This window comes from Natator depressus, chromosome 2 (genome assembly GCF_965152275.1).
Source record: "Natator depressus isolate rNatDep1 chromosome 2, rNatDep2.hap1, whole genome shotgun sequence".
Taxonomy (NCBI): domain Eukaryota; kingdom Metazoa; phylum Chordata; order Testudines; family Cheloniidae; genus Natator; species Natator depressus.
In genome coordinates, this window is record NC_134235.1 from 38495736 (window position 1) to 38522945 (window position 27210).

The 27210-nt window shown below is 38.1% G+C and overlaps 1 protein-coding gene across 1 annotated transcript in view; it reads right to left on the reverse strand.

Moving 5' to 3' along the window:
- VPS13B (vacuolar protein sorting 13 homolog B) overlaps window positions 1–27210 on the reverse strand; it is a 913989-nt gene that overhangs the window by 215333 nt on the left and 671446 nt on the right. The window contains exons 32-33 of the mRNA XM_074944046.1: window positions 25343–25469; window positions 23361–23504 (exon numbers count right to left, since the gene is read on the reverse strand). Coding sequence (XP_074800147.1) covers window positions 23361–23504; window positions 25343–25469 — 271 coding nt within the window. The remainder of the gene's footprint in view (window positions 1–23360; window positions 23505–25342; window positions 25470–27210) is intronic.

Consider the following 27210-nt stretch of genomic DNA (forward strand, 5'->3'; position numbering starts at 1 on the left):
GGCGGGGGCAGCACGCGGATCCCCCTGGCTGCTCCAAACATAGGAGCCAGAGAGGGGACATGCTGCTGCTTCCAGGAGCTCCGTGGAGACGTGGCAGGTGCGCGCAGAGTGACCGCTGACCCCACTCCCTGGCTGGAGCACGGGAAGCCACAGACCCTTCTCCCCAGCAGGAGCTCAAGGGCTGGATTAAATTGGCTGGTGGGCCAGTTGTGGCCCATGGGCCATAGTTTGCCCACCCCTGTCCTAGAGCCTGGGCCTGAGCCTGGAAGCCTACACAGCAATGAAACAGATTGCTCCATAAGCCCAAATTGGCCAGCACGGACCAGCTTGGAGTGTCTAGTTGTGTAGACATACCCTTAGGGTCAACGACTGATGCTAACTTCATCCCTACTCTTTCCCCACCATCCACATCCTGCTCCATAGGAATCTACAGGGAGCTTAAGTAAAGCTAGGCTCTATGATGTGCAGGATTGGGTGAACACATCCTAGGCTAGTTCCTCAGCCTTGTTTATGGTTGCTTTGCACTGTCTAATGACACAAATCAGAATTAAAACTAACTTCAGCGGCAAGTTAAGAATTGCCCCATACTGAGGGAATTATCTGGTGGTAGAAGGCTGGCATAGTGACTCCTTACATCATCCCCTGGCTTCTAATGCATGACAGGTGTCCAGCACATCTCTATGTCCTGCCATCAACAAAAAGCTGTTGGAAAGGCTGGAAGGGTCCATTATTAGTTGTGTGTGAAGTATAGCAGCCCTAAGGCTTTACACTGGAGCTAGTTCTATGGGTAGATCTGAGAGGACTTAACATGGTCTAAAACCTTTGTTCACACCCTGCAATACTGTATCGCAGCAGTGGACCTGCAGAAGTTCCATTGCTTCTGTGGCCACACAAAAGATGTGGAGGTATCAGGGCTTTCCTCATTTATAATGGTAAAACAAAGAAAATGTAAAGTTGCCTTTCTATACTAAAAGGAACTTCCTTTCTGTAGCAGACAAATAGTAGTTTGAATTTGTAGTACAACACAGCAAACTGCTGAGAACCACATGGAAAAACAACACATGGGCAACAGTTTTTCCACCTAAAAGGACAGCGATCCTATATTATTTAGACATCAAAAGTGTTTTGTTTTTTAGTCTATTAGATTCAGACTATCCCGTAATAAAAAATACCAATACAATTTCAGGGCACTGTTACAATGGGTCGGATTCATTCCTGGTTCATAACAACTGAAACAAATCACATTATACAAGGGATAAATTTGGCTCATTGGCTTTGTGCACATGTTTACCTAAGATTAGCTCATATAATGGACTCAATTTCAGCATATTACTCAGACCTATTTGGAAAAGATGCTTAGTCATAAATTTCCCTCTTAAATTATCTTATATCCTTTCCATATTTTACAGTTTACTTTTGCCTGTATTTAAGCCATGGTCACATAGATCACTTTACAAAGGTATTAGAGGGTGCAGGTCTCTGTGGTTTTTTGGAAGGAGAGGCTGACTCATCTGGGATTTCAAAAATGTTTTTTAAAGTTTTAATGAATAAAAAATCTGAACACAGTTTGGAGTTTCTCAGTGAAAAAAGTCATATCTAATTAGTAAAAACATGTATAAATTGAAACTAAAAAAATAGTATGATTATAACATAACTATACTGTACAACACAAAAGTTATGATGCAGAAAGATCCTGGGACACTAATAATGTGTTGAAATTCACTTGAAAATAAATGGGAAATATAAATTCTTTGAAAATAAACATCATGGATTTATGCCTTCTGAATGGCTTTGTATCCCTTTGATATTATTACATAGATACAGTGTCACCATCACTTCAATGTAAATGTTATTGAAAAAGAGGAAAAACTATGCGTACACATATCCTTGGCATACTTTAAATAAGTGTGAAATTCACTCCAAATTGTGCTATAACTATGCCAGACTAATCAGATTTTGAAGAAATGCTTGTATTTTCTCCTGCCAAGATCTCTAGTATAAATGGCTGTTCTTAGCCTCTTATCAGACACATTAAAAATGTTCTAAGATGATGAAGCATTACTTGATTTTGAAAATAGGCTGCAATTAGGTAGAAAAATATAGAAAAGGAAATAGTAAATATGGTAGTTATTATGCAGTCCGTAAAAATGTAACATCTACTACAAGAGACAATGCAGTATTATGGTGAAATCCTGACCTTATGGAAGTCCATGAGAGTTTTTCCATTGACTTCAATGGGTCATGATTTCACTCATCATCTGCCTTTCATGTAATACTCTACTGGGCAGAAGTGTTGTTGCAACTGCATGATTTTGAAATTCATGAACTGCAACAGCTCATTTACTTTTAATATTTAACCAAGTGGTTCCTAATGAGATTTGATATACTGTCACAAGGCTGATTTAGGAAAGATAAGAGGTTTCCAGCTGATGAGTCAACTCTAAAGATGACAACCAAAGTATCAACATCATGCTACTCATTTTAGTAAAACTATCCAGGAAATGAACTCTTACTGGGAAGATCTTTTCTGCTGAGGATTCCCTTGATGGTCTAAAACTGACAAGATTTGCTTCTATGACACCTCCTGGCCCCAGACACACTGGAATGCGCTACCTAGGGAGGTGGTAGAATCTCCTTCCTTAGAAGTTTTTAAGGTCAGGCTTGACAAAGCCCTGGCTGGGATGATTTAATTGGGGATTGGTCCTGCTTTGAGCAGGGGGTTGGACTAGATGACCTCCTGAGGTCCCTTCCAACCCTGATATTCTATGATTCTATGGGGAACAGGTACGGCTGGAGTACACTGCACTCCAGCTGATGAAATTTTGATCAGGTCCTATTTGTGCAAGAATCTGTCCAGAGAATTGGGGCACAGTAACCAGAATCTTGACAGTCCCCTTCCGGCTGTGCGAAGCAAATTTTTGATGAAGCAGAGAATCTGGGCCATACAATGTGTCAAAAGAACATTACACAAGCACACTATCACAAAGAACACTACACAAGCACACTATCACAAAAGGTATATTTGGCGAAGCATCACCAACAGTATATTTTTTCTATAAAAGACATTTAAGTTGAGTTAAAGGTACTAACATCTGAAAAGCAACATACAAAAAGTTATTTTGCTGTGGCTCTGATACATTTTAAAAACAACAACAAACCCTAGTGCTTGCTTTGACATCACATACATTAAAAATACAGAAAAGACTGGGATGGCTCCTGCACAAGGATGCCACAGAAATGTCAGAATCCTTCCCACAAAGAAAATGAACATAAGAACGGCCATGCTGGGTCAGACCATAGGGCCATCTAGCCCTTCTTTTACATTATCAAAAAAGTACTACTGTGCACCTGAACGATGCAGAATTTTCACTAGCTTTGCACAATTTGAAAAGAAAGCAGCACTTGTTTTTTAGAAGTAGCTGAGGGCTAATATTGTTCATTTTCTTTTCAGTGTAGATATGAAAACTATAAGATATTCTTAATTTCTATATGAAGTTACTGGAAACCTTAAATGAACAACATTCCATTTAGTTATCAACATAATGCTAATGGTGGTGAGAGTGTGCAGTAACATTTATTTAAAGTATTGATCAGAGAAACAACAGCCACAAAATATTGTCCAAATGTTGAAAGTAATACTGTTTAATAGAGAGATTGGCTAGAACATTCGTCTTCTTTAGACCATTACCCAAAGGTTAGTATGAAACAAAAGAAATGTAATCCAAACAACAGAGGCAAGAAGGTCTGTTTTAGATAATCAAGTAAAGTAGACCTTAAAAAAATAAAAAAGCTGGATTGAGCCCAAACTCGCACTTAACACTCAGGTTAAAATTGCTGTGGCCCATGAGGCTCCACTCTCAAACACTTGAAAAAATAAATAAAAATAATTATCAAATAAGATAAAGGTTTTATTGAAAAAAGCCCTTGAAAATCCTCTTTGTCTCCACTAATAGTTATTAAACCCTTAGATTTTTACAACATATTTTTTTAGGTGCTTTTCTAGGGGAAAACAATTATTGCTTTGTGGGTACTTTTCTACTGGTCATGTGCCAACATGCTAGTTTCATTAGGGTTAAAGAAAATATGAAGACTTTAAACCTTATCAATATGAAATTGCACAGTACATGGAACATGGAACAGATCTTTAACATTTAACCTTTTCCTTTCCAAATATTACAAAATACATTTGGAAGATGTAGAGGTGAACTTTGCAGGGTTCATGCAAAAGCTATTTGGAGTCATATCTATCAGTCCATTTTTATTTCCAAACTATTATTTGTGAAAAGAAAAGAAATAAAAAGATATCCAAATTAAATCCATGACAAATCACACTATGACTGAAATTGTTACAACCTTAATTCAAGGCAGATATTTCATCTAGTTTATTTCAGTACTGGCAAAATATTAAGAAAAATATGGCCCCGAAACAGGCGCTACCCCCATCACGTTTAAAGCATTTTGGTAACAATTCCACCATGCATTTATACATTTTTTGCTGTAAACAGAATAAACAAAAACAAACAAACAAAAAACCTTAACTGCCACCACCACCACCACCACCACCAGCAGAACCCTTCCACAGTCATATCCCATTTTGTTAAAAATGAATGATACCCAACTAACTAACTAACTAAATAAAAATTCCCAGCTCTCAAAACTATTGTCATTACTCCCTACTAGGAAACAAATATCTCTTGGATTTATATTATTACATACAGTCATTTAATTTTTGCATGACTATATTAATACTACTTAACGTCATCAGCTTCATTGCGAACCCATATTGCTTGTTTACAATTTTTTTTAAGAAAGCCATTCCTAATTCTTTTTAAATATTCCCTCCTAATTTAACTTAATTCTCAGTTTTTGAATTTCTCATACAGTAGATCATAAAGCTTACATTTGTTTATTTATTTCACCATTTTATTCATATTTTTAGAGTTTGTGCAGATACTAGGAAAAATGATTGTTATATAGTTATTTTTGGTGTAAGAGCTGATACAAATGCAAATATTTAACATTCATCATTTCTGTTCCTTCTCTACATTATTCGCATAGATGCTACAGACAGAAAATATTTTACAGCAAAACAAAATTTTCTATATTTCTCAGTTCTCAGTTTATTTTGCCTTATTTTTTCACACTAGACATGGTAAGCCAGATCTGTAAGAAACTACTATTCCTCTGTCTTAGATCTTCTATGACCTTTTACATTGTGGGTCAGATTCTCTAGTCCTCTAAGTCCACTTTGTGCTGTGTAAGTGGCACAAAATGGATGTAGGACACGTGGAATTGCCAGCAGAGAATTCCCCTTGCACAGACTCTCTACCAGTGTAAATGTCTCCTTCACCAGCTGCCTGTTTGTGGTCACCTATGCAAATTGGTGAGGATTTTTACCAGACCTTCCCCAGGAAGTGGGGTGCAAGGGTTGGGAGGATTTTGGTGGGAAAGACGTGTCCAAACTACATTTTCTCAGGAACCCAGATAAAGTTTGGTGGTGGCAGTGGAAGTCCAAGGGCAAAGAGTAAAATAGTTTGTACCCTGGGGAAGTTTTAACCTAACCTGGTAAAAGTAAGCTTAGGAGCTTTTCATGCAGGTCCCCACATCTGTACCCTAGAGTTCAGAGTGGGGAAGGAACCTTGACAACCTCTGACTTGCCGGCCACTGCAAATGCTATGTGGAACCTGACTAAATGTTTATATTTAAAGTAAATAGAACTAAAAATTAACTGTCAATGCACAGAGATATATATGGGCACAGTTTTAAAAAAACACTGGGTATGGTAATTTATTGTTATGTTTAACAAGCAGGAAATTCCTACTGCCATCCCTGGAGCAAGAAGGAAACATGGGAGGAATTTTAACTCAGAGGTGTGTCTAAGTCACAGCGCTTCCTAGAGCTACTGTTGGTATGAATACACCATCAAACTTATGAGTTACTGTACCTAATATCACAATATAGCCCTATAATACAAGCAAAATAGTATTTTTATTGTGAAAAGAAATCTGCTGAAATTCTCCGCTTTTATGAATTAATGTATGAATAAAATAGAAGAGATTTAACCAAGGAAATTTGAGAACTTAATAAATTGCATGTAATATAAGCAGTTGAAGATTAATATTAGATGATGCTAAAAAGATTGAGGGGTTCAATCTGGATAATCACTCAAAAGTTTTGGATAGTTATTTGAATCTTATCCAAACCTCTTTGAACAGAAAATCTGAAATAAAAATCTTGCAAGAAAAGGTTTATTGCAAGACTTCTGGTACCTCCTCCTTCTGGTTGGATCAGAAATACTCTATTTCTAAAGGGGAGCTTATATATCATCTGTGGTGGTGATAAACTGCTAAGCAAGTCCAAATGGTAAAACAAAGTGACTTATTTGTCAGTTATTATAAAAAAGAAAATTACTTATCTTTCTCATTCTCAGATGCTAAAAACTGCTGTCAGAAATGGATCTATGCTCTTTGGCTCTAATGTCACTGGCAGCAGTTCAGAATGGATGAGGTTTGAATTACTGGAATGTCAAGTCTGATTACTGTGACTTCTGGATATCTTAAGTGTCCTCTTTTTAGAATTCTTCCTTTCCAGGGGCCAAATTCAGAGGGGGATCTAAAGTTACCTTCTTCTAGCCTCTCCTTTGGGCAAGTTACACCAAATTACCCTCAGTACTGCTCTGCAGTTGGTTAGTTACCTTACACCCTAAAGCTAAAATGGGCTAACTTCAGAAGTTCTTACCAGTCTTGTGCTGGGAGTTCTACTAGGAGCACAGGCCCAGAAATATGACTTGGTTTTCAACTACATGCCAAACTTACCAGGAACTTCAAGACCCTCGTATACAATACTCTACAACACTGCAAAACAGAAAGATCTCGTGGAAGTTTTTCTCTAAGTAACTCTTAGAAAAATTGTCCACAGCTACAAAAGGCAACTTGTAAAGCGAGGCAATAATATATCTGACCTTTCTGATTTTCTATTTACATAAAGTTCCTAAAGTTGAATTCAGATTTCCATAAACATCTGATGAATAACCTCCTGTATTTCTGAAAGCCTTCTCCTTAATACTGCTTACCCACTGGTTAGGGCCTGCATCCTGTCACAGCAAAGGCTGTGACCCCTGAAGAGTAGACTGGAAGTCAGAAATCCTAGCGTCTACGCCAACTCTCCCACTGACATACTGTGTTACAATGGGTAAATCACTGAATATCTCTGCAAAATGGAGTTAACGCCACATATTTACATCACACAGATATTGTCAGGATAAATTAAATGTTTATAAAGCTATTTTAGATTATTGGCTGGCAGGTGCTATCTGAATGCAAAGCATGTTTATTATCCACATCAACGTAGAATCTGATTAGATATTAATATTGGGGTAAATATAACTAAAAAGTGACTTGGTGTAGAAATTTATATTAGGGCACTGTTTTCCTGGGCTCATCTTGAAGCTTGAAGAACAGTAAAATTACATTTGTAGAATAGTTTATGATGACCTATGGTAAAATTTTCAAAAGTACCTAAGTGACTTTCAATGAGACATAGGCTTCTAAGACACTTTTGAAAATGGGACTTAGGTGCCTAAGTCATTTTAGGGTACGTTTACACTGCACAGGGGAGTGTAATTTACAGTTTAGGTAGATGTACATGCTTTGATTGAGCCTCCACCCTTGCAGGGCCCCAGAGCTCGGTCTCCAGCCTGAACCTGAATGTCTTCACAGCAATTTTTAGCCCAGCTGAGTCAGCTGATCTGGACCAGTGGCAGCTGTGCCATTGGTCTTGAATCCCTGGGTAGATGTACCCTGGGTGGTAATGCTAGGGACATCAAGAACCTATTTGAAAACCTGAGAAAGACGTTCCTTTAAGGCTCACTTGTTGTATGGTAGAAAACAACAGTACTGCATACCATTTATATTTTAAAGGTTTTCACTCTAACAACATTTCAAAAATCTTAAGGCCGAGGAAGTGAAGTCCCTCTAATTATGTAGCTATCCTCTTACCTTAATTACTAAAGAAGTAAAGCATTTTAACTGCCCTTCATCCTTGCACTCCCTGTTCCTTCTGCCACTACCTCTATTTCTGTTCTCCATGTGCACATATTATTTTTCTTTTTGCAGGATTCTGGCATGTATTAATTTTAAAAAGTGAATAATTATGAAAAGGCAGCAAAATTCCTTGTCCTTCAGGTAATTTATCAAAAAACACATGTGTCCACACTCTAAGACTGCCAAGCAGATCAAAGCAATCTTCTTCGTGATAACAGAGTACACTTTATGAAGAAGCCAGTACAATGGGTCTACTGTACATCAAAGATGGTTTTATAAAAAGAGAACATACAGCAAAGGCTTACAATAATTAAAAACACAACAATGCAGACCTGGCACTACATTCTCTATAATATATTAAAATACTAATTTTTTTTAACAAACCTGATTTAAACATACATTCATTGCTCTTTATTATTGTGTCTACACCAATCTTCACTACATTATCCTATAAATCAAAGATAAGGAATTTGGAAATTGCCCCTTTACAGTTTAAAACAGGGGATTACTGTTCTGTTGACTGTCTAAAATTATGTAAATAAAAAGAAATATATGGAACCACAATGTGTGTTATTTTTAAATAGTGGCACAAATCCTTAATCCTTCTAACCATCTGCAACTTTGATTGAAATGAAGCTTCTAACCGGAATCAATGGCAGTTGCCAGTGCTCAGCAAGTGTCAGGATTTGGCCCACTGAGACATTTGGAAAGAGTAAAGTTTCTTCAGTGCTCAAAACGCTCCTTTCTCAAAAATGTACAAACAAAAAAATATTTTTTTTTCCAGCACATATCCAAGCCAGAGTAGTTAAGTTAAGAGGAAGTACAGCAGAGAAGTTTGTGCAAGCAGTACAGGATAAGATCTGGAAACAGATTTGGCATCAGCTGAAGAGGCATAGAACCAATGCAAAAGAATGTGGATTGTAGTGGCAAAAGAAGTTTGTGGATAATGAAAATGGGAAAAACTAACAGAAAAAGAGGAGTAGTGTTAGACCGATGAAGTGCAAATAGCAATCCAAAACAAAAAAATGGCACATAAAGAAAAAGAAATAAACCCATCAAGTACAAATGAACCCACAGAGTGCAAACTCTTCTACTTGTGTGACAAAAAGGGGTGGGGTGTGGTTGTTTGAGGAGAGCTGAGAAAGCTGGTGATTGAAGGTTTTAGAGTGAGATTGGCAGACATATGGCTTTTCGAATCCAAGGTAAAGAGTGCACTCTGTTTGTGATATCAGCATATGCACCTTAACCAGGATGAAACAAAGAAGAGAAAGAGAATTTCTGCCACGACTTGGTGATCAGTGTGAGTGTGATAACTGAGTAGCATTGATGTTGAAAGAAACAGGGTAATAGAGAAATGTCAATAAAATATAAGCTTGTGATGTGTTTTTTGGGTTGCATTTGCAAAGGCATATCAAAGTACAGGGGCTATTTTTTTCAGCATTAATGCTATTCAATTATCTCACTTCTACTGATCAGCAGGTTTTGCGTTATTTTCCTGCAGATGTTTTGTTTACATTTTCCCAAATTGATTTTTTTAAATTTCCTATTCATACTTTTAACCTCTCTTGGTGTTTCTCTGATATTTGCAATACCTGCCTTAATATAATTTACAAATATGTTTTAACTATGGTGTTTACAGCATTTAGATCACTGTTACAGAAACTATTCCTAATAGAAATTATACAGAAAATAATCCATTCCTAATACCAATTCCTAATGGTTCACTTGACACCACCCTACAAGGCACATTGCATTGATGTAGTTGCATTTTATTAATGGGTAAAGGGATCCTCAAATATACTCTGCTTGTTGCCTTTAATCACATTTTCAAGCATTTTAAGATGTCTGAATTAAAATGATTATGCATATATCAGTTATTAATGACATTGGATGATCATTTAGGTGATTTATTAATCATAATAAAAACTGATATGTATATTGACTTTCATCAAATAAAAAGAAATAAAAAGATTCCAAAGCACCCAACAAAATGATTACTGAGCGTATATTATGTACAGAGATCACATCACCCATTACTAAAATGTAGATACTTCACAACCAGAGTGAAAAGAAGAAAGAAATCTTTAAACATATTCCGTGCTGAAAATATATCCTATGTAGGTCCTGAGGACTCCTACTCATTTAGAATGGGTCAACTAAAAGCCTGTAAAATAAATTACACAGTATTATTAAAATACATACCAAAATATTCCTCCTCATCTCCATCTTAAAAAAGTGGTATGGCTTATAGTCTGGGGCAACACTTTTTTCACCCTGTCTTAATACAACTTTCTTGAGTAACAAGATTTTCAGCAGCGAAATTTCCCTTCCTTAATTGGCTAAATCTCAGAAGATATAGGTAGTCATTCATCTCAGAAATTTGTATCCACAAACAGATCAGAAGCATCTAGACTCATTAAAAGTCAATGTGCCAGAACTTCAGCTGGTGTAAATTGGCCCAGCATCACTGACTTCAATGGAGCTATGCCATTCTTCACAATCTGATGATATAGCCCAATATCTTCAGTTCCACAGATGCACCGAATGATCAGCAAATGTTTTAAGACTTACATAACAATTTTTAGAACCTCTGTTTTTTCTTTTAATTACTGCAACTGTTTTTGGCTTTCAGTACGTGAAGCAGCTAAAAGGCTTCAGATTTATATACTCCAGTACTCAACAGACTGCCATTTCAACAGGCATATCAAAAATTCTTTATAAATGCTTGCACTTTAGAGACAAATATATTATTGATCTACGATTCCATTGATTTATATGATTGATTTGCTGCTACAGACCATGTTCCAGGAAACTCTATTTCTTTTATAATAAAATATGTACTAAGTTTCTGTGAGAGCGCTTTCTCACCTTCTGGATGCCCACTTGTCTCTGGTCACAGTGTTGCATCGGGTCCTTGACTTAGCACCCCCTGCAGGGCTCTCCCTTGGAGTTGCAATGGCCTTTCTCCACCTGCATCTTTTCCCTTTCTTCCGGTCAAGTGACATAAAAGTCCAACTCCCTTCTGGAGTAGCACAAACAAGTCCAAATAAAGATTCCAACATGTCTTCAATCTAATAACCTTCCCCTACTCTCAGGCTTCACTATAATTCCCTTAATGTATCCTGCCTGTTAAACCCTAGTTCAGGACTTCTCTCTGTCAGAGAGACCTGTCTTTTCAGCAGTCTATCCTCAACTGAGTTCCCTCAGTTTGCTTATACAGATTAACTCCACATCCTTTATCCAGGATGGCATTTTGTTACACCCCACATCCAGGTGCAGAGCATGACTATCTGGGTTCTTTCCCTTGCCTTGTGGGTGATGGGGGGGGGGATATCAATATGAAAACAGCCCCTGTATCAAGACAGAAAGACTGCAAACAAAGTCCACTTGTAGTCTTAATTATCTGACCCTTTAAGTAACCCACTTACAAGGACGGTCCACTAAGTAAGCAGGCCAATAAATAAAATACAGTTATGAGGTACATGTGTACAGAAAGGAAACTCCCAAATAACTACAGCTCAAATGCTGTAACTCGGAGTGGTACACAACCAACCTGCCAGGACATTTTGTAAACACCTAAATCCCAGGACACTTTAAACAAACCCAGTGTGTAAAAAGACAAGGAACAATACTAGTGTCTAAACTGAGGGAAACTCATCACAACTGAAGTCTTCTCTATTATTTATAGGAGTTTTTTTAAATCAATCACAGACATGTATTCATTCATAGATTCCAAAGCCAGCAGGGACCATTGTGATCATCTTGTCTGATCTCTGGTGTAATACGGACCTTAGAACTTCCTCAAAATAATTCCTTTTGAACTAGAGCACATTGTTAAAAAAAGCCATACCCATTCTTGATTTAAAAATTTACAATTAATTACTCATGGGGGAATTCCGCACATGCACAGAATTCATGTCTGGCACAGAATTTTTTTTTCTGCACATAGAATACATTCTGCCTGAGAAGTGCTGCAGTTCTGCCTTTCACCCACGAGAGGACGCTGTGGTGCCAGAACAGACAGCAGCAGCTGACTGGACATGGGGACAGGAGGGTGTAAGGACAGAGGTGGATGGGGTAAAAACACATGGGGACGGGGCAGATGTGCCTGACTGAGTGGGAGAGGCTAGGGGTCAATCAGGGTCTGCATGGGGGAGGCTCCCCAACTCCCTAACAATTTCCCCCTCCCCCCCAACAACCTGTTCCATATTTCTCCAACCTACACCCAACAACCCTCCAAGTTCATCCCTAGTTCCTTTCCTCTCCCTCAGCTCCTCTGTTACCCCAATTCCTCCAAGCCTTCGCACGGCTTCCCAGGGGTGCAGGAAATATGTTTCTGTATTGTAGTTTAAATGAATTACTAAAAGTTCCGTATTAATTTGCCTAGTAAGGAATCTATTTGTCAAAAAAACATTTCCTAAATATTTTTTTTGTCTGCGTTATTCCAGACATACTTGCTGACAGGTATTTTGAAATAAATGACCAAAATAATTGAAACTGGCATGATTACATTGTGTTATTTTGACAAACAATATATGCAGAATTTTTAAATATTGTGCATAGAATTTTTAATTGTTTGGCGCAGAATTCCCTTAGGAGTAAATTAATGCCATCATTTATTGTTTGAACTTCTGCTCTTAATATGTAGAGACCTGGTCACAGTTAAGGGCTAGATGCAGAGACAAAATAGACTTTTCCTACAAACCTGATGAAAGAAAGAAAGAAAGAAAAACTTACAAGTACTGCATCAGTTTACTACTGCTGTACCTGGGTTACCACTGCACCCAGTTGAGATTTAATTCTTGGTGTGGGATTTTCAAAAATCACCTAAATGATTTAGTAGCACAAGTGTCATTGTCTTTCAATGGGACTTGTGCTCCTAAATCACTCAAATCGTTTCGTCTAATCCCACTATTAGTCTTTAAAATATTTATTATATAGGCAGAGTCGTACAGATGAATGTGCATTTATGTATAAAACTTGTAGAAGAAAAAGAACTTCTGTTGTCAACATGTGAGACACATGTGCAATATCTACAGAACCTAATTCAAAACATCAAAAGAAATGTGTTTTCTTTCCAGTGATTGGTGTCAGGCAGGTCACATCCCTTCATGGTAGTGTACATCTGTTAGGTGTGAATTAATTTCAGTAGCATAGGTCCTCTTAATGAATGATTTGCCAAAATTGTGACAGAATCTGGATGATCACCTGCTTCCAATCTAGACTAGCTCAAATGCAATCTCTTGAAAGACTTTTTCCACCTCTTCCCAAAAGGCACCCTAATTTACATAGCAAACAAAAGTAAATGAAAACATTAACTAGACTACAATTATAGTGAGAATTCAGAGATTACCTTGTTATCTTTGATATATTACAACTGTGCTAACCTTTCACAAATACCTACAGCATCAAGCACCAACTGGGTAATGTCAATTTCTCCTCCCACAATTTTCAATTACATTTGATGTTATTGGCACAACACACTGGATACGTGTTGTCAAAGTGTAAAATGTATTTCTTAGAGATAATATCCATCCACGATAGAGTTACGTACTGTAGATGTTACTTAAAGTAATATGTGAAAATATCCTAATGCACCAAATTAAAATGCACTGTTTTTTTCAAAATGGAAAAGAAACAGGAAAAAAGACGCGAGAACTTCAGGAGAGAGTCCATAACTCAACCTGACCCACTACTGACTCTGGCCCCTGAACAGGTGGATCCAAAAATCCAAACGCAACAGTAAATAGCCAGATACTATACATAATTAACAAAACTCCCTCAAGAAGATGGTAGAACCTAGTTTTTCATAAGAACATAAGAATGGCCATACTGGGCCAGATCAAAGGTCCATCCAGCCCAGTATCCTGTCTGCTGACAGTGGGCAATGCCAGGTGCCCCAGAGGGAGTGAACCTAACAGGTAATGATCAAGTGATCACTCTCCTGCCATCCACCTCCACCCTCTGACAAACAGAGGCTAGGAACATCATTCCTTACCCATCCTGGCTAATAGCCATTAATGGACTTAACCTCCATGAATTTATCTAGTTCTCTTTTAAACCCTGTTATAGTCCTAGCCTTCACAACCTCCTCAGGCAAGGAGTTCCACAGGTTGACTGTGCACTGTGTGAAGAAGAACTTCCTTTAATTTGTTTTAAACCTGCTGCCCATTTCAATCCATGCAAGTATCCAGCATAAATTATTTCATAGGCAACACCTTGATCCATCTCTCCCTTCACTTCTCCTGCCATACCCCAACATGTCCCTTTCCTCTACTTATATTGGGAGGGTGGGTTTCTGGCAGAGGAGATGATGGAGCTGCCTATGCCAACTTAAATTTCCTCTAGAGAGGAGGAACTCTCAAGTGGTAATCTGTGGCTGCTTTATGAGACACAAGAGAACTTGGTGAACGGGAGGATCCCATCCCAAATTCCCACTTGCAGTGGCAACCTTACCTACATAGTGCACAAACTGCAATACGTGTAATTACTAATACAGATGGAAAGTTTATATCAACAGAATGTTCCCAATATTGAACAAAAGATACAAGATCTCCCAGAACATTTGATGCAGTAATTAAATAGGAAAGGACACATCACCACCATATGGATATTAGGACTAATACATATACCGGCAAATGATTGATCTAAACTTTTTAATAAAACCAGACAATATAATAGCTATTTGCTTCAAATCCTGTAGTTGAATGTTCTGACTCTCTGCTGCTGAAAAATGTAACGGACAAAAGTAGATGAAATGGAAGAAATGAGCAAATCATTTAAAAAAAAAGATTTCAGGACCACATCCTGCAATGAGAGCATGACGGGTAAACAGATCCTGCACCCAAGCTGAGCCCTCCTTACTTAAATGGGGTTCTTTCTGGACCCAGAGGGACCCTCTTGGGTATTACACTGTTGAAACAAGAGTAAATTCTCAGGATAAGTTTGCCAAAGTTGCCAAGCAGTGTGCTATTCACGTCAGCAGTCAATGACACTTACCTAGGGATGGAGTGGATTTTCCATTACTTGAAGTCTTTAAATCAAGACTGGATGTCTTTCTAAAAGATGTGCTCTAGCACAATCAGAAGTTATGGTCTTGTGATAGGAATCACTGGGCTTGTCTACACAGTGCTTTAGTCTGTCCTACAGGATTGTAGATAAGCCCACTATGTGAAATTCTGTGGCTGGTTTTATGCAGGAAATTAGACTAGATGATCACAATGGTCCCTTTTGGCTATGAATAATACAGGAGGATTCAAGTGGCATGGTAACGGAAGTGAGATTTATGGTCATAAATAGAACCTTTCTAGCTCTAGCTCTGTTTCAAAAGAGTATCAAAGATAATTAAGAAGAGAAGAGAAAAGTTCCGCTCCATCTAAACTAATTAATACCAAAGAACACCTTCAGGCTTGATAGAAAAGATCAATTTCCTTCACTGTATTTTGTTATTTGAGCAGAAAGCTGAAGAACGTACACGATGATTAACATCCTTGGGGAACAAACAGGATAAGTCCTCTAATAATTTCACAGAACTAGTGCAATTCCCCAAAATCAGAATTTCTCTAGTTTTTTATTTTTTAATTTCTGTTATAGAACAAATGTGCAAAATGAAAACATTGGGGAACTGTGTATGCACGTCAAGACTAAAGTAAGCCTACTGAAAGGCAAGATAGACACATATGGATTAGGCAATGAGAAGAAGACTGCAGAAGAATGGAAATTAGTGAGGGAAAAAATGGATTAGGAGATAGGGAGAAGGAAGAATGTTAAATTAATTTTATGATTTAAAGTTTTTTGTCCAGGATGTTGTCTAGAGTACATAGATCAAAGAGCACTGCCATCTTTGATTTCCTTAATGATGTGGTTCTTCCCTGCCCCCTTAAAATATGTTTTTTATTTCGTTAAAAAGTATAAACATTTAACTTGCTCTTAAACACTGCTTTCAAAAAATAGACATATGTTATTCCTTACATATGGTACTTTTGTAAGTGGGTTTACTCTGATGATTACTTGATATTCATGAATAACGAACTAATTACTGCTGCTAAATCCACAGGCACCAGGCAGTCTTAATACACTCAAGCCCTATTTTATTCATTTAAAAAAAAAGACTTAGATGTTTAATAATTATTATCCTTCAGAGAATAGACGTCACTAATTTTCACCTTACTTTGTCTTTGTAGGTAATATCTCACCTGTCCTGCAAATGGTTGCTTGAAATGCAGGTGAAGTGGATGGAATTTCTTGAACATTGAACACAGAAATTAGAGATCAAAAAGTTCTATTAGGATCATCTAACCAATTTCCTTGCAAGGGCAGGACCATCTCCTATAGTTTATTTTCAAGTGTTTGCTTCAGTCAAGTTTTAGATATCCTAAGTTATGATGTCTTCCATCACTTCCCTTTGGAGAAGTTTTCACAGCTTAATACATTGATTTCATAAATTTTATTCCTGATAGTCAGCTTAAACAATCCTTTTCTTTTATTTCATGATATAACTCCTACTTCAAATCCATTCTACAACCCTAAATAATTCCCTTCTTTCCTTGGTGTTTACACCCTTCAAATATTTGCAGATTTATAGCCTCACTCTTCCCCTTTGTCACCTCTCAGCCAAACTATGCATGTTTGACTCTAACATCTTTCCTCATAAATCAATTTCCAAATCCCCTAAACATTTATTTTTCTTTGAAATTCCAGTTTGTAAGATGCTTCAAAGGGCTCCCTGCTGGAGGAGGTTGCTTCATCCCCAGATAACAGGAGCAGATAGATGAGGCCCCCTTGCAGGTGAAAGAAACACAGGGGAGCTTCTAAATGGGGCTAGACAGGAGCAGAGCAAGAGAAGCATTTTTTGGAGTCACTTTTCTCACTATTCTGGCATGCACCTCAGGCAGAGAAAAGCTGTGGCTCTGAAGGGGAGCAATGCACTAACAAGGAACAAAAAGGGTGGACAGAAGAATGTCCTACTAGCTGTGATTGACAGGTGTGGCCCTGCCTCTAAAGCTACAGAGCAAGAGATTAACCCTTTGTGGGAATGGGTCTTGGGTGTAAGAAGAGACTAAAAGCAATATTCCAGATACAGCTACAGGAGAGTCCTACAGCGAGGAGCCATTATCCCCCAGTTCCAGAGTGTAATTTTTACATTTGCAGCACTAAACCGAATAGCCCTTTTTTGCTTCTACAGTTCATTGCAAACTCATGTCTGATTTATGGTTCACTATTACCCTAGGACTCTTTTAGTATTACTGCTTTCCAAGTATCTCCCACTCACTGAATCTCTGCTTTGGATTATTTCATCTTGGAATTATTAGCATGCATTTAAACAAATTGACTACCATTGTTTTGTTTTCTGTTCATATTTTGAAACTCTCTAGATCCTTTAGTATTACTCCTAATCATCACCGGTGCTTACAACCATCCCAATACAGTATCACCCACAGTGTTCACTAACATGCTGTTAGCCCCCTTTTCTGAATAATTTATTAAGATAACATGTTAAATAAGATTAACTCTGGGAGCAGTATCTAATAGTTCAAGAGCCACCTGTTTCTCTAAATGCTTCTCCCTACCATAAGCATCACTTCCTGTTTTTAGTTACAGCCAGCTTGTGCTCATCCACATCCTTATCTTGGCAAGTTATTGGGAAATTAAAGGAATTGTAGGATAGAGGTTTGATGAAAATGAAACCCAATTTTCACTGCTGGTATGTACTAGCTCACCTCCACTAAAGTCAATCAGGTAGCATCAATAGTGTATTTGTCCTTTGTGAATAAGTATCAGCACTATACTTATGATACTGCAGCTCAAAACGTCTCTCAGTCTCCCCAAGTAGCTTACATACACATTGAACAGGAGGGATGACAAGATGGAATCCTGCTAATCTCAATGTTAGGGCTCTTAGGGAAGATAAACAATTGCTCATTTCTACCCCTGGAATCTCTTGAGGCGGAAGGAGCTGAAGTGGAACTCTGTTCATTCAAACAAGATCATCCAGATGCGACAACACCTCAATAGTATCAAAAGATAATGATAAATTTAATTGAATCAGGTTGGCCACCTTAAGGTTTGCTGATTTCTTTCTATGATCACACAATTGATATAATCACTAAGGTCTATCCCATAACCATAGTTGAACCCAGACTAAAATACAATACACATATGTGGAATTGAGGTGTATCTGGAGATGGCCCATCACAACCTTCTTGATAACTTTTCCTAAAAAAGAAAGATGTTAAAATGTTTCTTGAAGAGGAATCTAAACACCATTCTTTAAGTGTGGCTGACCTGAACAATCCAGATGATCATCTTATTGTTACTGAGTACTCATATTGCAATAGTGCCAGAAATAAGCAAAGAAATTTAAAAGAGAATGAGGTGGAAACTCTGGGAATGCTTACTCAGAGTTGTTCCCATGCATAGGAGGCAGCATGGGAGAAAGCACAAAAATGTTTGTGGGAAAAGCAGACAAGCAAGCAATCCTTGCTGGTGTTATTGGCACAACAAAGCCATCAGTTAGCCTCCCAATAAGAAATTAGATTTGACAGATAGGGTGGACATAAATGGTGGAAAGCCATAAAGGTGAAGACATTAAGCTTATATACAATGTGTAGAGAAAGGTGAGCCAGTGGAGTGAGACAATTCAAGGATGGTGGTATCAGAATAATGGACCATCAAGATGAGCATCTTTTCTACCGATGTGAGGAGGGAAAGGTTGGTGGCCCAAGGCCAGAGAGGAGATTTCAGTTGTCAAGCTTGAATAAGAGCTGTGGCAATCTTCATCAATAATGAGATCAATGTTTATATCCTAGCTTTAATCAGTCCATCTCACAGGCCATAATATCTCAAGAACACCCAAAACTGTATGAAAGCCAACTAGCAAAGTGTGAGTTTCTCATTTGTAGTGGTGAAGCAGTGTTACTCCAGATAGATGAGATATGTTAAAAATCCTACCGAAATTAAGGTTTCTGCTAACCAAAACTTATTTACAACCAGCGCATAAAGAGACTTGATCAAGATGATGAAAAAGAGGTCTGAACTGAATAAAGGTTTAAACATGGAAACCAAAGAAAGGAGGGACTGGGAATGAACATGTGAAGTCAATGTCATTGTCTAATAGCTGCCATATGAACAGGCTTGGCAGATTTCAATTTAAAAAAATAATAATTTTGACGGATAATATTGATCTCTATTTTAAAACTTTTTCAATTTTTATCTATTTAAATGTTCATAATTGTAGAAAAATTTGGAGGGGTGATAGAAAATAGGCAGGTTCAGACAATTATTTAATGACAGCAGATGCTGAGATGCAAAAAATTAAAGCTTTACAACCATTAAAACACAAACTGTCAACATCACATGTCAAAATATACTACGTTTATATCCTTAACTCAAACTCTACTAAGTTCTCTAGCAGCATTTTTCTTACTTTGCCTACCTGTACATTTTGATTATCATTGACAGAAATATTTTTTGTCAGTTTGTGTGTGTATGGAGATATTGACTTATACTGACATTTACTGATAAAAATCTAATCTTTCCATGCCTACCCATGAATTAATTTAATTGCCAACACAAGACATTTTTCAGTCCAAAAGTTTAAATAAGCTTGCCTTATTCAAAACACCCTTGTGCCCTCAGTGTGAAGTGGAAGTTGAATGCCTCCTGCACTGTATGGATGTGTCCAGATAAACACATTTCTGGGAGATTTTAAGCATAACAGGGGAAGTAATAAGCCTGACTTACTTTTGAATTTAGAAAAATATTTGTTACTTAATACATCTGACAGTGCTGAAAAAAACATATTAAGAAATAAAGGGAGTTGCTAGTAGCTATTAAACACTGCTCTGCAAGAATGGATTGATGTTAATCTTTCTCTTGTCTTTCCATTCTACTTGCAGTGTTCCTTTTTCCATTTCCTGCTTCCAGGCCGACCACTGCTTTCAACATACAGTAGACAAGAGACAGGCTCCAGGCTATCCATACAAAGTTTACGGTCAACTGGACATTGCATACTACAGGGAATCTCATTCCCACCAAGCCTCAAAGTTCCATGATCTGCCCCTAAACAATTCCATTATGCAATATTTCTAGAAAGACCTTTAAGTATTCAAATCTTCACCTGGAGACCCTTGAAGAATTCACCACCCACAAGAAAAGCACCACTATACAGAGAAATCTGAAGTATTAAAACCTTTTATTACTATAGACTATGTTCTTGTATTCTTAGAAAACTTCAGTGTTCTAAGCCCTCAGTTGCAGGCTAATCTGGCAGCATAAATGTAAACTATCTTTGACAGGTTCTTACAAAAACTCTGTCAGATGTGTTTCAAGCCAAGTCTTCCCATTGTGTTTAGCAGGGGATGAACAGGAGGTGAAACACTTACATTTCTTTTACAGGCCATAACCTCAAGAAATTCAAGGTATTCCCTCATCTCCTCCATTTTAGAGAATGCACAAATGCATATTTTATTAGCGACCTCCGTTTATTACTTGGTTACATGTGACCTATCCAGGTGTCTCTGAAGAGAAACAAAATATGCTAAACAAGGAACATGAACTAAAAGTTTCCCAATTCCCTCATGCTGTGTATCATTAAAATGTGTGAAATGACAGACTTTCACCTGGTCCATTTCAACATTATATGCCTGCGGAGCTCTGAGTATTTCTTAAAGCAGCAGCATGAGGGCTTATCTTTGGTGTTGGAAATTTATCTGTGGACTCTCTCCAGAATAAAAATTACAACCAGAATGAATCATAATGTCTGTTATACAATCAAATACTTCTGTTTCTTTAAAAACCTGGGAGCTCACTGCCACGTTATCTTGTCTCAGATTTGGACGAGAGGCCTTATACATTGTCTATTGGAAGCAAAGCCAGGCTCATTATGAGGATCTCATACGTGGGCCCTTCCTCTGGGTCTCCCAGTGCATTATACACTATCTGCCTATTTAGCAGGTAAGCTCCTGAGGGCAGATACTGTCTCTTTTTCTGTGTTCTGTACAGTATCAAACACAGTCAGCACTTATATAAAGATAGGGTGAAATCTTCACTCCTGCTCTGCCCCTGTTATACCAGGTAAAAGGATTGAAGTGGCTTAAAGAGACTGTAAAAGCTTTGAAACTGGCTGGGAAAGAATTCCCTGGTTCACGAACTGTGTGAAACAACTGTAGAGTTGCCCTCTGAGGACTGTCAGGGAAGCTCTGGTATAAGGGGTGTGCAGGAGGCAGGGCTGGGGGCTAAGCTGCAGCACAGATTCCAGGCAGCACTGTAGCTCATAGGGCAGTCCAGGGAGGCTGCTACAACTTAGATGGGCCCCCTGGGGAATGTGGGATAATTATAGCTGGATGCTTCTGCTAAAATGGTTAGCTGTCGAATCGTTAACAGTGTTGACATCTGAATTGTCATTTCTAGATTTCAGACTTAACTCACTGATATGAGCAGGGCAGTTCACATCCACCAGCAATTACTTCACCCTCCGAAAACTCAAGAAGGCAACATGAGGTGAAAGGCATCTGGAGAAAAGGATTGAGGCACTGGTGTGAAGCTGGCTTTACTTTGTTATTTTAGAGAAAATAACTGGAGAAAAGAGTAATGGAAATAAAACATATCATTACCCTTCACTGTACTTATTCCAGATATAGTTTTACTATTTATGACATAACTAAGAATAATAACTTGACCTAGAAATGTTTTCCTTTATTAATTATCTACAGTGTATATGGAAGGAACTGATGAAGGACAAATGGGCACTTCTGGATATAGTGAAGAAAAAGCACTCTGAAATGATCTAGTAAGTGGCTTTTATTGCAGCAAGTTTGCGTACTAAGCACTAATAGTGCAGGACTTCTGCACAGCACTAGCTCAAAATTCAAGTTCTGGGCATCCGTTCAATGTTTATGATTCTGTGCATTCCACAGGGGATGGGAAAACAGTGCCCTGTAAGTTATTTATTGAAGATATTCCCATAGTATACCTACTTACAATACTCATTTCCAAAAGAGGCTGTGGATCTGCAAAGTATCCAAAGAAGAGAAAGATACACTGTATTTCTTTTACTACATTGTTAATGTTTCAAAAGTGTAATGAAATAATGCCCCACCCCTTCCCCCATCTCGGTGAGGGAGAGTGGACAGAGACTTAAGCTGGGATAGCCCCCAGGGTCCTGAGAGCAGGGGGGAAGGGAGGTGCAGGCTCAGCTGCTTCAGAGCACTTCCTCTTCCCCCCAGCCCAGAATGCGTGTGGAGATTGTGCCTGGGCAGGGAGGGTAAGTATAGGGAGGGGAGGAGAGATTTCTCCACCTCTCCCTACCACCCATTTGCTAGACTTTGAGAGGGAAACGGAGAATTGATTGTCTCATGCGTTCCCCTGCTACCGATGAAGCTCTTAGGACAGGTAGCAGTCATTCTACTGGAGTTGCTGCAGCTGCCCGGCCTCATGCCGCCCTATAACTGAGGTATAATATGAGCTGTGTTACCAAGATGCTGTGGGTCTGATCAGATCTCCAATTTTGTGGATCAGGATTTTTTTCCAGGGGGCAAGGTGACTTGTTGGTCGGAGGCCTAGTTTTAATGAATAAGGACAGAATTTAAAAGTTCAAAATTTAGTAAGTGGGAAGTTTGTAATTTTGTTGCAACTTGTGGCTGGTGTTCATTGCCAGTGTCAGGCTGATAGGGGCTGGCACCTGGAAGTAAACATGAATGAGAGACCCGAGTGATGGCTGGTGGACCCTATTAGTTGCAAAGAAGAAGGGGGGATGTTAAGTGTTCATAGACTGAGGTACCTTTTATGTGTATTCTCCTTTCTACTCGGAGGGGGAGCGCAAGATGATTCAAAGGTGGGCTGAATCCTAGAGGTTAGAGTGAAGGGGATCAACCCTGAATATTGGTTTGGCACGGAGGTTATTTAACCCTGTATTGGATTAAAGTAAATGAGTGGTATATCTTGCGGGGGGGGGGGGGGGGGACGGGATGTAGGTTGTTGAGTCTTCCATAAAAGTTAAACATTAATAACCTTAAAGCCTTCTGCCTTAAAATCCATCCATGTGCCTTTCATCCTCCCATGTCTCCTGATCAATGTCCTCTCATGAGGAAGCTTTTACAAAGCCAGCCCATAGTGACTTCCTAAAGAGTATTTGTAATTAACAAAGCAGTGGGCACAGCTTAATTTTCAAAATAACAGTGGAGTACAGTATAAGTAAAGCTCGATAAACAATAACGTGTGTAATTCATTTACTTACACATTTTTTCTACCACCACACATAATGTAAATGTCTGATGTGAGCCACAGTAATTCTAAAAGAAAACAGGTTATATAACCTACCTCAGTGATCTTGTCGGAAGGCTCCAGTCCAACCAAATTGGCTTGTACTAGCTGCTGTAGAAGTTGTACTTGAGCTACGCTGAGGAAGAAGTCCAGGTTTGTGGTCAAATTCACCTCCAAAGAATGACCGCACACTAAAATCTCCTGTGGAGAAAAAAACACGTCAGATACTAGCTACAAGGCAGATAATTTACATTTTAAAGGTAACTGTATCACAATTCTCTGTCATACCCAATTTAAGCCATTTATACAATGTTAACTGGGATGTTAAATCTATTTATCTCTTTTAGTAGCAAAGAATGGTGTGCCAGTCATAAGACTTTTAATGAAGGTGTGTTTGATACCTTGATTTGCTTTCAACAGCATATGTAACCATTAACACAAATCTTGTATGTAAAGTGTTTCATGTGTGAGGTCTTGTTTTCATTTCTTTGTAATATCAAACATTAAATTGTCAGATTTTTGTTTTTCATTTGTTTGGCAATGAACTACATTTCTTCTTCGCCTTGTCCTTCCAAGAAGATATACTTTTTTGGAATATAAGCTCAGCTCCATTTATAATGAAATCATATGTTGGAACTCAAAGATAACCAGCCTAATTGATTTCTCTTTGCCTGTAAACCACTGTTAATATCTTGGCAGAGTTAGCTGGATGACCACTATTTTACTGGTGTTATAACAAAACTAAAGCTCTTGACCATTGCTGGAAAATGATTCAGAGATGAACAACAGAACCAATCCAGGAGGTTTGCTTAATAAGCAGAAGCATTGCCCCTTCTCATGAAGGACATGTGAATAATGTTCAAATTCTTGGTAATCTATAGTAGACCCCACCCTTCATCCTTAAGCGTCCCCTAAAGAATAGATTCAAAGAGAATCTGACTAGCCAAAACATTTAAATTCCTGAATGTGAGCAATAGTAATGTTCAAATGTTTCTTTTCGCTGAATCCTTTCCATGCATCTCAGCTATCCCCTGAATTTTCTTTTAATTTAAAACTCTCTCCTTCCCACACTTGTGATGGCACTCTACACGAAACACAAACTCACTGCAATCTTTCCCTCATGTAATTAATATCTGTTTCTTCTCCATCAACTTGCACCTGTTACAGATGTGCAAATATGATTTTCATTCCTACCTCGGTTTTGCCCTTCCCAGGAGGTAGCTATTATGAAAAATCACTCCTGCTAGCTGGCAAACAATGACTGGCACCTCCCTCCAAATAATGTGTTTTAGATTCCCTACCCGTGTGCTAATGCCAAGAAACGAACCACAGTCTCTTGTGTGTAACAAGCTCCTCAAATGAGCTGACCCACAGACTGGTAAAAGTTACTGTTAAATCTTTCCAGTCAATTTGGAATATCCTGAGGTATCCCTATGACTCCTACTATGAAAAGTAGTATGCCTCTGGAAATCTGACTGTAGCACCCTGTTTATTTGATATTTGTAGAGATAATGTAGTTTTCAGGTTTGCTTTTATGGGGCCCATGAAAATAGTGTTTCTTAAATATTGCATTGGATCATGTCTTCTCAACTCTTTTAGTTATAAATCTTTTAAGAATTCTGCAGTGTGCCTACCATAAATCTGACCACTTCATATGTCTGATGTATCATGTTTCCCCTCCTTTCATCTGGTTTTTGACAAGAGATTGTAAGCTTTTAGGGACACGAACTATTTCTGGGTGTTTGTACAGCACCTAGCACAATGAGATCATAGTCATGATGAGGCCTTTGAGTGCTATCATAATGTAATTAAATAAAAATAACTGTTCAAACAATGCAAATAATAAACTATAACTGTGCCATCGTTAAATACCAAAATTACAGAAGCCATACGAACAGTTTAAAAAAATCTATTCCTTTTTCCATAAACACACTATTTTAATATTAATATAATATTTTCTATGAAGATTAAAATTTTCTAAGGGAACAATAATGTACATGTTAAAAACTCAGTTATTTTTGTTTAAAATTTGTACTAACCTCTGTGTGCAAGTTTTCTGGTGAAATTACTTTTGTGAAAATGATTGCAGGAGCTGCAGTTATTCGCACTGTGAAATCTGTTAAAATTGGAGTTAAAATTGCTCTCCGTTCTTGATGCCGCCTTATGCTAAAAGAAAAAAAATGGAATATTATTAAAATAGATTGTAAGCTGCTTAGGACAGAGACCACATCTTCCTGTGTTCTTCCTATGTACAGGGCCTACCAAAATGGGGCCTCAATCCTGATTGGGGCCTTTGGTTGCTACCACAATACAAATAATAAATAATTATTAACAACAATGGTCCCAATCTAGCTGTCAGGCCATTAGCCCCATGGAAAGGACCATGGAAATCACTGGAGCTCAATGCAGTGTAAGAACCAGATGGCTCCAACTGCAGGATCAGGGCCAATAATTTATTTTAATTACCTCACAATTAAGACAAAATTGCACATTTTTCTAATGTTAACTATTAATATATTGCACAAACCTATTGTGACCTCAATGTGTTTGAAACCAAAATATATCTAAACCTTTTACTCTGCAAGCAATCCACCAGTATACACACCATACAAAGAGATGTATTATTGTTTTTTTCCTTTTACTGAATTAATATGTTTAAAAATAAATCACTGTGAAGCAGTATAAGCCACACACATTTGACCTACAAACCACATAAAAATAATTTTCAAAATGTGTCAATGAATTTTATATTTAAATGGGTGTTCTTGTATATCCAACCAGACATTTACTTCATGCACAAAATACTTTGTAATGAAACAGTTAAAGTTGCCACACACACAAGTGGCACAAAAATCACAAAATCAAGCCCATGAAAAGTTAAGCCATCTAACAATACAGAACCTCTACTCCACCATTCACACCTTACCATTACCATAAGTACTTTACACCATAGACCACACATAGATACCTAAATTCTGCCCCCATAGTAAAGCAATGCCAGCCTTCTGGCACCTCTTTCCATGATTGGATGAGCATGCTGTACATTAGCTCCTTCTAAACAGAATACTGACCTTCACTTTCCATGAATATTTGTGTCAGCAAACCAGATACTTAAGTGATCTTCTGGTTATTTTTCACTGCTACCAAAATGCAAGTTGAAGGCATTTCCCTGTTTTGGAAGCATCTATCAATAGCCCTTGTTGACACAACATACCAGACTGGGATCTGTGTGTCAATTCAAATAAATTTGCCACAGACTGTTGTCTATAAGCACCTCCTCTGCCATCCTTCCAATGAGGAAAGTTGAAAGAGAAAAGCCTGCAATGAAATCAGATGGCCCTCAGTCTCAATAAGATCATGGATAATGTGAGTACTCTGGGTAATATCTGGCTGAACCATTGCCTTGAGTTCTGGTCATTGAGAGCATCAGCTAGAAGACAATCTACCTTTCTTACAAAGACAAGCTAATCACTGGGTTCCATAGAGGCAAACCCTGACGACTCTTAGAACATGACTTTCATTAGACCAATTTCTGCATATTCATAAAATGATAAACAGCTAACTACGAACAAAGTATTAAACTAATAATTTAAGTTCAAACAATACACTAATTATTCTAACACATATCCCAAGAAAATGCCCAGGCTATGCATTTTCTCTGTCTCATGTAAAAAAGAGAAACTAAGAGACAATTGTGGCATTGGGGCTTTTAAACCCTTGGCTCTAGATTGCTAGAAGAGAGACTCACATACACATCCTACCATGGCAAACTGCCTTGAAACTGGTTTTGTTGCAGGTCACACAATCTCTCACAATGGAGATCTGCAGAGCCATGAAGGATAAAAGTAAGTGGATCTCACAGTGATTCTTGAATGTGGCTAGGCTTGGGTTTAGATATATTTCTAGC